The sequence below is a fragment of the Paralichthys olivaceus genome, chromosome 8, assembly GCF_024713975.1.
Source record: "Paralichthys olivaceus isolate ysfri-2021 chromosome 8, ASM2471397v2, whole genome shotgun sequence".
Lineage (NCBI taxonomy): Eukaryota > Metazoa > Chordata > Actinopteri > Pleuronectiformes > Paralichthyidae > Paralichthys > Paralichthys olivaceus.
This window is the reverse complement of record NC_091100.1, coordinates 6,255,001-6,266,886: the sequence shown is the minus strand read 5'-3', so window position 1 is coordinate 6,266,886 and position 11,886 is coordinate 6,255,001. Positions and strand designations below refer to the sequence as shown.

Genomic DNA, 11,886 nt, shown 5'->3' with positions numbered 1-11,886 from the left:
ATTTAGGCTGTATAACATTTCCCATGATGACTATGTTACCTTAGTGAGTATTATATAATATATTATATCATTTAACTCACCCTTAGAAAAAAAAATGCCATAAGACAACCTTTTTAGGTTCTGCAAAGAACCTTTCAATTATTGGTTCTTCAAAGAACCATAATCAACAAGTTCTTTAAACCCAATTGCTCTTAAAAAGGTTCTTTAGCGAGTAAAGGTTCCCCAGAGCACTTGCGAAGAACCAGATTTTCTTAAAGTGTGGTGTGATCGTTCTCTCTTTTACATAATTCTGTTGTTGAGACAAAACATGTTAAGCAGATCAAACTTCTTGTTTTACAAAAATAAAGAGTTTTATTTACAATCTATGAGCCAAGACAATTCGTAAAGAAAGTGATAAAAAAACAAATCTGGATCTGCATCTGAGTTCTTTCTTGGCCAATTCCGCATCCTTCCACCAAGTGTGGTGGTAATCCATTGTGTAGTTTTAGTGTAATCTTGCTCCCATACAAACAATCAAGCAAAGGGTTACAAATATAATCAAAAACATATATTTGTATGTTTGTATGGGAGCAAGATTACACTTCCAGTCCTGGTTCGGGGTCTTTCTTCGTGGAGTTTGCATGTCCTCTCTGTGTCTGCGTGGGTTTTCTTTGGCTTGTCGACTCCTGAGACAAGCAGACAGAAGCTCACTGAGGTTGAATAACTGAAAAACCTTGCAGCCATCAGAGTTTTCAACTGAAGACTTTATTAGACTTGATCGCACACACAGTTAAGACAGTGTGAGGAGATAAAACAAGATCCATGTTTAGAAAGTACTACACACACACACACACACACACACACACACACACACACGTCTCTTTGTTCTTATATTAAAGCTCATCTTTGGTTTTGTTGGCGTTTTTCGCCTCCTCTGCTTTTGCGGCCTCGATGTACTTCTTCCTGTCTTCATCCTCCTGGTGACACAAAGGAGACAAGTCTATTTTTAACAGAGAATAAAGGAAGCTCTCAAACACACACAGACCAACTCACACCAACTCACACAAACTCACACACAGTCAAAGCTCAGCTGGCGAGGAAGATGATTTTACCTTAACTCTGTCTTTTTTGGCTTTTTCCATCTCTTTATCTAAAAACTTAAGCAGGTCCTTCACTTTCCTTTTCCCGGTGTAAACCACCATCTGATGAGAGCACAGGTCACACACATCAACTATGACAGATCTGCAGTTTGTCACACACTGTGAACATCCACAACTAGGTTGCATTTTGGAGATTAGATTTGGTTTCACACCCTTTCAGCGAACAGAGCGGGAAACAGGCCGAGCGATGGGTAGCGTCCCTGCATCGACATGTTGATGTCATTGGCAGAAGCGTCGATGCGAGCAACCACCACGTCCTCTCGCTCCTTCAAGGCCTCGGCTAGTTCCTCCCACAGCGGGAACAGAGCGCGGGACTCCTGACTGTACGGCAGATCTGAGGAGCACACAGTGAGCACTGAGGTGAAGAAGAGGCTTCTACTTGGGATTTGTGACCTTTGAATCTGTGCTCACTGTGCAGACAGCGGTGGTGTGTCGGCGTAAAGTGTGTTTACATACAGAACAGGACAAAAACAGTCTTGTCGGGGTTAAAGGCGACTTTCTCCAGAGTCATTCCCACCAGATCCTTCACCGGATTCTTGTCCCATCCTTCAGGGATCGGCTCGCTCTGCATTTTCGGCTGTTGAAACATTCAATACTTCAGCTCGACCTGTCGTCCCAGTTTCAGTTGAGTTTCACTCAACGGATGCGAGAGTGAATTACCTTAGCTTTGCCCCCGAGGTAGGACTGACAGAATGTCTTTATGGTCTCTGCGTCCAGAGAGTCAGAGGGCAGGTGATAGGTCACATGGTCTGTCAGGTTGACTAAACGGATGACAGGAGCCTCAAAATCTCGTACTCTGAAGTATTCCATGATCCTGCCATTACGAGGCTCATCCACGTTCACCCACACAAATAAAATCTGAACACACACAAACAAAGTAAGCATGTGTTGTTGAAATGCTGCTTTGAAAGAATAGTGTGTGTGTGTGTGCGTGTGTGTACATGTGTGTACCTTCAACCTGAACGCCCCTGCAGCGTTGTTAAAGGCAGAGTAAATCTCTTGGAAGTCTGCAGAGGTTTCGTTAACAAACAGGAGGGCGTGGTTATACACAGGCGAGCTTAAGATCTGATTGGCTGTCTGCAAGAGATGAATAAAACATGAATGTACTCAGTCCACATCACAGACTGTATATTAAGATCTTATAGGTGATACACAGTGCAAATAATCCAAGACACACAAAACCACACACAATCACACACAATCACACCATTCCATTAATATTCACAAACAATCCCAGTGAGTTTAAACACAAAAACACAAAAACTGCTCCAAGCTGCAGTGGAGCAGTTACAGTGTGTGTGTTTGTGTGTGTGTGTGTGTGTGTGTGTGTGTGTGTGTGTGTGTGTGTGTGTGTGTGTGTGTGTGTGTGTGTGTGGGAATACTGAACCTTTCCGGTGTATTCAGTGACTGGGTCCATCTGGTAGACAGTGATAAAGATGATCAGCTCCTCTTTAGATGTCTGAGGCATCATTTTATAAGCCTGGATGAGCTTAGACTGCAACAAACACACACAGACATACACACAAACAAATACACACACACACACACACACACACACACACACACACACATATACACACACAGGTATGAATGCCATGAACTGCTGGTATTTCTGTTTACACTCGTACATATCGAAAGTTTCTTCACACAGTGTTTGTGTGTGTGTGTGTGTGTGTGTATGTGTACCTTTTTGAGCAGCAGAACAACATCATGAGTGAGACCGTATTTACTGATAACTTCATTGTTCTGTGTCACAGCAAAGCTGAGGTCAGGAAGGTCGATGGCTGCGGAGTAGAACAACTGGACGTACTCGTGATCCAGCTCCTGCACACACACACACACACACACACACACACACACACACACACACACACACACACACACACACACACACACAGAGTTACAATTGAGCGAAGTCACAACAGCAAAAAAAGTAAAACAGCAGATTTTCACCTTAAAGAATCCAACGACCGTCAGCTCCTCTGAGGCCTCTGATAGGCTTTGATCAGTGATGAGGTCAGTAGCAGATCCCGCCCTCCGTTTCAGCCAGGTCAGGATGGACGCCGCGCTCAGAGGAACTAAACACAATTCAAGAGCAATAATCTTCCAGGCGTTTTGTTCTGTGGTCGAATTCTGCGAATTGGTCTGACGATGAAACACTAAAGCTGCTTCTCTCGAAATAAGAAACAAAAATTCTCTTTGAGATGGATCCTTACTTTGGTCTTTTTTTTCCTAAATGATTGAGATTTATTTTCAAAACATAAAGCTGATTTATAAATCATTTGGTATTAGGGTTCCGGGCAGAGGACATGAATTATGGTTTGCAACTAACAATTATTTTTATCATTGATAAAGCTGCAAAATATTTTCTTATCCAAGCAATTAAACTGTGACTTGTTTTGTTTTTGATATTAATAAAAAAATGTTTTTATTGTTGGCTTCATTTTCTTTTTAATTGCACTGCTGCACCGCTCTATATTAGACCACTGCTTGTTTTTCTAGACACAAATAATGAATCATGCAACATCATCTTAATTCACAAGTTGCCCATTTATATTGTTGGCTGCAGATATATTGGAAAACATGCAAATGTCTGGATGCAAACTAAAAAGGGAAACTTGGGTTGGAATATATTTAGAGGGTGAGATTTGGCTGCCATGTTTAATTTGTACTTATTAGATTTGAAGATCATTCAACCTGGTAAATTCTGGGCAGAAACCCCAGACCTTTTAATACCTTAACAACATTTGAGCTGTTTGACACCAGGAATTTACTACAGTATTACAGCTCCATGTTAATAAAACAATAAATCCAGCTCCATAAATGTGCTCTATTATATCTGCGTCTTCAACGTACCAGGGCAGGGGACAGGGTCGTGTTTATCTCCGCCAAGGTACAGCCTGATTATTGGAGGACCTGTGGCGTTGAGAGCTTTCGCCAGCTCCTTCTCCTTTGTGACATCAACGACTCCCAGCTTGACCTCTGACCCCTGAAGCTTCGCAGCGGCACCTTTAAAAGCTGCTGATGCACGATGGCTTTCTGCAGACAGAGGAGCATCTGCACATGGACACACACACACACACACACACACACACACACACACACACATACATAATACAGCAATAAGGACGTAAGGAATATGCTGCAGTGTGAGGTGGTTATTTGGCTTTAAGGCAAATACACGTACAAACCATTTAATTGTTCTGTGGTGGCACTTTTTAACTTTAGTTTTTATGTGAACATGTAGGTCAAGATCAATCGGTGTGTGACTTACAGAAATGCACCAGGAGCTGTTTGTATTTTCTCAGTGCCCTTTTGAAATTCCCTTTCTTCAGCTGTAAGACTCCGTCCTCCTCTGGGACAGATTTGTCGCCCTGTCGCTCATGATGCTGGTCGGCGGCGGCGACAAACGCACACAGACAGAAGGCCGACAACCCCAACAGCAACAGTCTCCTCATGACGGCTCAACAGCAATCTGACAAATTGGTCACTGGAACAAGCTTGAAGGGAAGGTATGAAGGGCGTGGCGAGAGGAAGGGCTGATGTGTGCATATCAGTGTGTGTGTTTGGTGTAGGTAGTACTCATGTTGTGAGGACCTCAATCTGTTTAGTCACATTATAGTGACATGTCATATACATAGCGACAAAAAAGTCCCCACCAAAAAAAAGTTCAGGTGTTTTAAGGTTAAAGTGTGTGTGTGTGTGTGTGTGTGTGTGTGTGTGCTGAGCTGGTAGCTGTGAATGCTTTCTCTTATCTGCAGACTCGACCCACCGGTCTGTAGCTGATTAACTTCCCTATCTAAGCCCCGCTGTATCTCAGCCATTGGCTGCTGTTCATATCAAGTATATCATGATATATCTAAATGCCCTTTGCCTAACACAGTTACCCTCAACAAGGTCAAAATGGAAGCAAAGACACGTGCAAACACATTCATTTAACACATGCACAGATTCAACGTGGGCAAAATTCAGCCACCAGTGCAGGTGTTGCACATGCAAACTTAAAACCCATCCACCCCAATAAGCTTTTTTATCAAGAGGTCACACTATTTCTTAAATTTGTGAAGATGAGGACAGACAGATATATCTTATAATATCTTCAGCTGAATATTGTGTCTTTGAAAAGTATTTGAAATGTATGACATGTAATCCAACATGAACCAGCTTGAGTAATGAAGGACTAAGGAGTATTTTTCACAAGATGGATCTGTGTTCAATTTTAACAAATAATAATAATTCATCATTTTATTCATGATAAAGTCACACTGTGTGGAAACTTTACAAATGTAAACAAATGTTTTAAAGCAAACAAGCAAACAAGAAATCATATTTTACATTTAGCTTTTGGTTTAAAAAGTTCTGTCATGGATTTGATCACAGATCTGCACATCCACTCAGGTGTTTCACTGTTGGACTAGAAAGGGTCACACACACACACGCACACACGCGCACACACACACACACACACACACACACACACACACACACACACACACACACACTGAGTAGAAGTCTGCTCAGATGAATAAAACTACCTGTATGGGTTTACCATGGCTGAGCAGGGTAAAAAAAAATCCCTGCGCTGAGTAAATCCATTTTCCATTCAGCTTTGTTTACTTTAAACATGTCCGACATTCACACCTGGACAAGTTTCCTCCATTTCATTACATTTGGTAAATGTTCAATATCTGTTCTTTTAGTATTTGAATATGTAAAACAGCTCATTATCATGTTTGTTCATGTAAATCAGTCCCTGGACTGGACATAAACTCGTTTGTCGGCAATGTCCTCTCAGTCTTTTGTTTGTGCTCTGAGTTGTGGTCAAACGCTACAAGGATGAAGTCAATATTCAGTTCCTCCTTGTTTTTGACAGCAATGAAACCCACCCCTACACGTTCTTTACAAAATATCAAATATGCAACAGCAAAAATTCATAACTTGTATATATTAGAAATGCTAATGTGTCTCCAATTAACCTAAACTGCCTGTTTTTAGACTGTGAGGAAGCTGGAGTACCTGGAGAAAAGAATACTTCATGGAGTAATTCATTAGGATTCATCAATAAGAAGATTCATCCTTTATCTATATCGCTTATCCTTTGAGGGTCTTGGGGAGTTATCTGGAGCTAAACCCAGATTAAACTGGGACAAACTACCGTTCACATTCACGCTTATAGGCAAAATAGAGTTTTCAATTAACCTAACTTTGTGTCTTTGGACTGTGGGAGGAAGCTGGAGAAATCCCACGCAGACACGGGAAGAACATATTAATTCCACATAGAGAAACCCCCGATCGGCATCAGCTTCAAACCCCGAACCCTCTTCTTGTGAGCTGGCGGTGCTAACCACCGCATATTTACAAGAATATGATAGTTTCAAATCAAAATGAGTGTTTTTAAGTGTATAAAGCAGCTGTGGTGAGTCTGGATTCTCGTTGGTTAAAAGAATCAAGTTTTTATGAAAAATGAAAATGAAACAAAAATGTCCACGGACACGTCTCAAACTGCTCTTGCAGCACAATCCACTTGTCTTCTGTCCGTCCATAATCTCCTCTGTACATCACTTACAGCATCATCACCTCGAGCTTTCCTGGTTGTTTGGTTCTGTGTAAGTGAACACATGTTTTCCACACTGTGGGCAGGAGTGATTTGCATCTTGTAGTCCATGAACAATGAGCGGGATCAGACAGAAACCACAGAACAGCCTGAAACACAAGTACAGTACAGGTTTAGTTAAACCTGTAACGGCTCTCTGACATTAACATGTTTGTGTGTGTGTGTGTGTGTGTCTCACCCCAACACTGCCAGAAGTATACACAGGCCCCAGGCATCCTTGCTGGGTTGGTACGTGACTTTAGTGGTAACAGTTTGGTGGCAGTGTGGGCAGCGTACCAAACCAGGCTTCCTCGTCAGATTTGACAGTGCAATGGGGACAGTCTGTGTTGCACCAACTGTACAAGGACAGAGGACAATATCAAGGGGTAAAATACAAGGAGGGAAGGGGAGGAAATATAATTTTCACCTGCTCGGTTGGATTATGAAGGCAGGCCTAATACCTTGTGTGTGTGGATGGATTATGTCTCCAGTGTTTTGAAGAGTTGAGCTCCCAGATGTCGGCACAGAGGGCAGAGACAGGACAGGAAATGGATCCTGCTGGATCGTAACTAGTGAAAAATAATGACTTAAACCTTACTTCACCTTTAAGTAAAATTCAATTCTTGAACACATCTCTTTCTCTCTGTTTCAGCTCTTTATGCAGATCTTTGCAAAATAATAATAGATGCTGATCAATGAGAGTTGGGAGTTCTGCACCAGCAGGAATAAAATCTTGAGTGACCTTTAACTTTCTCTTCTCATTCATTTTAAATACCTGTGTTTATGAGGATTCTGCAAAAACAACCTGGAAATGCTGATGACAAGATTCACACAGATTCATGTAGAATGCTTTCCTTTAATATTGTCCTGACGATCTCCACTCACATCTTATTTAAAATTCACATAGTATAAGATCAGCTGTGGCTCGTTTGTTCAATTTCTGCTCATTAAAACTCCTGCTCTCTTTATCACACATACTGTGAGAGACATTCTGCCCAGGTTCCTCATTTTTGATTTGGGTTATTCATTTGCTCTAATGTTCAGAAAACACATCACAGTCCTCACGCTGCTGCAGCTCCTCTTTTCAGCCTCTGTCTGAAACACTTGGTTTTAGCTCCTGTCTCTTTAAGACCCCCCTCCCTCCTGATAAAGTCCAGTCTGTAGTGATTAACAAAGCATCATGTCTCCTTTAATGTCGTCGTGTTCACAGTTGAATCCTTTTTAAATAGTTTCAGTTTTCAGAATTAGACCAAACTACTGTCTGACTGCAGGTTTTTCATCCACTGACATATCAACAAAATTGCATCATGAAGTCATGGAGTCTTGTGAAAAACTAAAAAAAATAGGCTGAATTCAAATTTTAAACGTCTGATTGCAGACAAGGAGAGAGCTGACAAATCTGGCTTCTCCTCATATCCACAGCTTCACTTTTTCACTGATGCTTTTATTTTGATATCTACTTTGCTGCTGAAATATGTAAATGTTCCTGTTTCTCATGTTTTCCTAATTATTTCAAGTTTTTTGGTCTGCACTAAAAGACAAGATTCAGATGTATCCTATCTGTACACACTCTCCAGAAAGCTTATCTAATGAGTGAGAAAACCCCCAAAACAAGGAAAAGAAGATGAATGTGCAGAGTTGAAGAAAGTGAGAGCAGAGAGATATTACTCTACCTGCTTCTCCGTAGGTGGGAGGAGGCGTGGGGGGGGAGGAGAGGGAGGCGTAGTAGGAGGGGGGAGGTGAGGTGTTCAGTCCTTGAGTGTTCAGAGCAGGAGGGTGGAGAGTGGCCTCTTGGTATGAAGGAGGTTCCATCAGGAGATCATCCGGTCAAACAGGATGCTGTTGATTAGGACGGACAGAGATGGAGATAACGTTCATTGTAATGCACGCAGACATTGAGAGAAGAGCCAAAAACCAGAGGGAGTTTAAACTTGAGAATTCTGAATAACCAGCATGTGTTCAATTAGACTTTTTCATTCTCCGTGGAAGAGAGACTGATGTCCACATTATGGAGTCACTCTGGGATGAAACAAAAAGTTTGGACAAACCTATTTGGCAAGTACCCTGAAAAACCGGTGCTAATACTTTGTATGTAGTTATCTGATAAATAAAACTGATATTTTCTTATTTTTTTTAAAGCATCCCCTTTACTTTCAGTGTTAATAAACTTTGCAACGCACTTTATTTCTCCTGCGTGTCCCGGATGTTCTCTAAATACTCGTTGTTTTACTTTTACGTACATTCTGTGAGTGAAACAATCGGAGAAAGATCCCTGCTGCACCGTGAGGGGTTTTAAAGTAGATTTATTTCAAGGGGTGAGAAGCAAAAACGACTCATTTGTTCAATAGACTGTGAATAAAGATGGACGACATGACAGCTGCCAAAAGTGAAGCCAAAGTGTCTCATTGTCTTGTTTTGTTCGGTGTCGAGGTTTAAAGGTGTGCCAGTGAGCGCCGTCACTGAGACAGAAGTATAAGAATGTGTGTGTGTGTGTGTGTGTGTGTGTTGACACTATTGTCAGTAATCGGACATCTCGGCTCTGGATCTTCCTGCACTTCAAGCCTTCTGTCGTCACATGTCCACCACCCCCACCCTCCTCACCACCACTACAACCACCACCAAAAGGTGAAACACACACACACACACACAAACACACACACACACACACACAAACACACACACACACACACACACACACACACACACACACACACACACACACACACACACACTTGCAACATTACAGTAAAGTCGCACTGATACTAACTCTTCAGTTTCTTACTGTAAAATAAATGTCTCTATAAAATGTTTTTCCAGAGCAGTTTTACTTTCACAGAATCAACTTGAAGTATTAACCTTTAAAAAAAAAAACTCACTCTCAGCTAATCACAGCTCAGTCGTTCAGTCATTTACTGTGATTCACAACAACAACTACAACAACAACACACCATCAGTGTCGTGTGTGGCCCTGAACTCACAGATCACCCTGGATCTTGCTTCTCCACGAGGAGGTTTTTTCATGCCTTCGCATTACGTCACATTAAAAGCAGCCGTACCAGTAAATAAACGTGGCTGCTGAACACAGATGTGTGACTCTACCTCACATGTGTACCTTCTCTTCTGTAAACAGGAAACATCCGAGCCCTGGTGTCTGATCCAAAACAGGGCACCAAGCCTCCTCCGACCAACTCCAAATGCTGCCTGTGACGACCCGTCCTCCGTCTCTGGTTAAAGTGTGTGATGTGTGAGATCTGTCAGAGCAGTGGTCCTTGGACGAACGAGGAAGCTCGGCTAGAGGAAACACACCGGGCTGGTGACAGACGTGACATCACAGCCTGTTGAACCAGTTTTCCTCTGGAATTAGAAACATTTTACTTCACACAGACTGAAAACCAACCCTCTTCACCTGTTTCCCTCTGGATTTCACCTTCTTACACAAACCTGTTCCCACATGAAAACTCATCCTCTGCCTTTAGCACACAGTTATTACCCAAACACCCGATAGTAAATCTGCATGTGTGAAATTCACTTAACCATTTATATTTTTATCAATGTGCTCATATCTGTCATTATTTCATCTTTTATTTATTTCTCTCTTGTGTCTTTTACTGCATCGTTCTCTCGCACTGTTTTTACTTTCTTTCTCTCCACACTCGTGTTGTTTTTCCTTCGCTGTGTATGTAAATAACTTTGGCTCTGTGTGTGTGTGTGTGTGTGTGTGTGTGTTGTTTTCTCGCCTGTCAATTTGTTTGTTGGTTGGTTTGTTTGCTTTTTGTCGAAAAGCAAGACTACACAAAAAATACTGCACGGAAACTAGATGGAGGGGTGTGTTGTGGGTCAGGGAAGAGGCCGCTCAGTCATGTGTGGATCCTGGATCTGTTTTCATCAACTTCTTGAACATCGTGAGACGTTTTTTGACATTTTTTCTATTGTCCCAGGGAAGAATTCATGGATCTTGATGTTAAACAATAATTTAGGGAACTGATATATATGAGTGTATGTCATTCTAGTTTTTTTGTTCTGTTGTAATCCTGCTAACTACCAAACAATGTGACAAAAACAAACTCCTTAGTGGAGGTAACAATGTAAGTATAGATATTTACAAAAATACTGCCTGTAGTGGATTACAAGTACACGAAAAAAAATCAATTTTTAGTAAAGATACATGAAATACTACATACATAACAATTTTTTTTTAAATAACCCTAACCCACATTCCACCACTGATGGATGGTATTACATTTCTCAACTCTTGTCACAACAGGGTTTATGTTAGTGGTTTTTATTTGACTTTAACATTTAGGAATAAAAACATGACTCATGAACACGTTTCTATCTATCAATCAAATTCCTTGTTCCTTCTTTTCTTTTCTTTCTTTCTATCCTAAAATAACCTATGCAGCGTTTAAGGTCATTTCAAAATAATCATCCACAGTTTAAACCCAAATTCATTTTATTAAGAAAACTGGAAGATGCAATGTGGACTCTGATTGGCTCAAAGTGACATCATAGCTCATCTTTAGTTGTTGTGTTGGTCGGCACCTCTGCGGAGTCGTCAGCGTCCTGAAAGAGAAATAATTACATGAATGGATGAGAGGAGGTCGAGGGGACAGGAGATATTTTGATGTAGAAATATAAAAGAATACAAACCTTGTCACCCTCCTTATCATCATCATCATCCACATCCACATCCACATCCACATCCACATCCACATCCACATCCACATCCACATCCACATCCACATCCACATCCACATCTTCCTCATCCTCTTCATCCTCCTCATCTTTACTTTCCTCCTCAGGTAACACTCCTCCATTGTCCAGGAACTCAGAGAAAGTCTCCAGGTCTCTCTTTCCTGTGTATTCGACGACCTGGAAGAAACAGAAAGACATAATCAAAAGCTGTAATATAATATGTGTGTGTGTGTGTGTGTTTGTGTGTGTGTGTTTACCTCTTTGCCGCCGGCTGGGAAATATTTGAGCGTGGGGAATCCTTGAATAGTGACTGACTCTAGCTCATTGGCTGAAGCGTCCATCTTGGCGATGACAATGTCGTCGTGGTCAGCGTACTTCTCACCCAGCTGTTCCCAGATGGGAGCCAGCTCCTTACAGTGTCCACACCATGGAGCATCTACACACACACACACACACACA

General features: G+C 41.6%; 3 protein-coding genes across 6 annotated transcripts in view; all 3 read right to left on the bottom strand.

Moving 5' to 3' along the window:
• Nucleotides 1-44: 44 nt before the first annotated feature.
• LOC109638286 (protein disulfide-isomerase) lies at nucleotides 45-5,284 on the bottom strand. Its single transcript, XM_020101189.2, has 11 exons — nucleotides 4,414-5,284; nucleotides 3,996-4,196; nucleotides 3,093-3,217; nucleotides 2,826-2,963; nucleotides 2,527-2,634; nucleotides 2,091-2,216; nucleotides 1,800-1,997; nucleotides 1,596-1,716; nucleotides 1,292-1,473; nucleotides 1,092-1,181; nucleotides 45-956 (listed from the first exon to the last, which is right to left on the bottom strand). Exons 1-11 carry the CDS (start codon nucleotides 4,595-4,597, stop codon nucleotides 873-875), a joined length of 1,557 nt encoding a protein of 518 aa, XP_019956748.2. The 5' UTR covers nucleotides 4,598-5,284; the 3' UTR covers nucleotides 45-872.
• A 446-nt stretch (nucleotides 5,285-5,730) lies between these two features.
• Nucleotides 5,731-11,026, bottom strand: LOC109638287 (lipopolysaccharide-induced tumor necrosis factor-alpha factor homolog). Of its 2 annotated transcripts, none has more exons than XM_020101192.2 (5): nucleotides 9,832-11,026; nucleotides 8,406-8,571; nucleotides 7,194-7,301; nucleotides 6,932-7,088; nucleotides 5,731-6,842 (listed from the first exon to the last, which is right to left on the bottom strand). In XM_020101192.2, exons 2-5 carry the CDS (start codon nucleotides 8,542-8,544, stop codon nucleotides 6,713-6,715), a joined length of 534 nt encoding a protein of 177 aa, XP_019956751.2. In that variant the 5' UTR covers nucleotides 8,545-8,571; nucleotides 9,832-11,026; the 3' UTR covers nucleotides 5,731-6,712. The 2 variants fall into 2 exon arrangements, with proteins under 2 accessions (XP_019956751.2, XP_019956750.2); XM_020101191.2 differs by having other exon boundaries at nucleotides 9,845-11,026.
• A 141-nt stretch (nucleotides 11,027-11,167) lies between these two features.
• The window catches only part of pdia2 (protein disulfide isomerase family A, member 2), a 4,885-nt gene continuing 4,166 nt past the window's right edge, over nucleotides 11,168-11,886 (bottom strand). The window contains exons 9-12 of one of the 3 annotated variants that reach the window (XM_069529773.1): nucleotides 11,685-11,863; nucleotides 11,446-11,604; nucleotides 11,383-11,412; nucleotides 11,168-11,295 (exon numbers count right to left, since the gene is read on the bottom strand). In XM_069529773.1, the coding sequence (XP_069385874.1) occupies nucleotides 11,239-11,295; nucleotides 11,383-11,412; nucleotides 11,446-11,604; nucleotides 11,685-11,863 (425 nt within the window). In that variant the 3' untranslated portion in view covers nucleotides 11,168-11,238. Of the gene's footprint in view, nucleotides 11,296-11,382; nucleotides 11,605-11,684; nucleotides 11,864-11,886 lie in introns of all 3 variants that reach the window. The other 2 variants (XM_069529772.1, XM_069529771.1) reach the window with 2 other exon arrangements.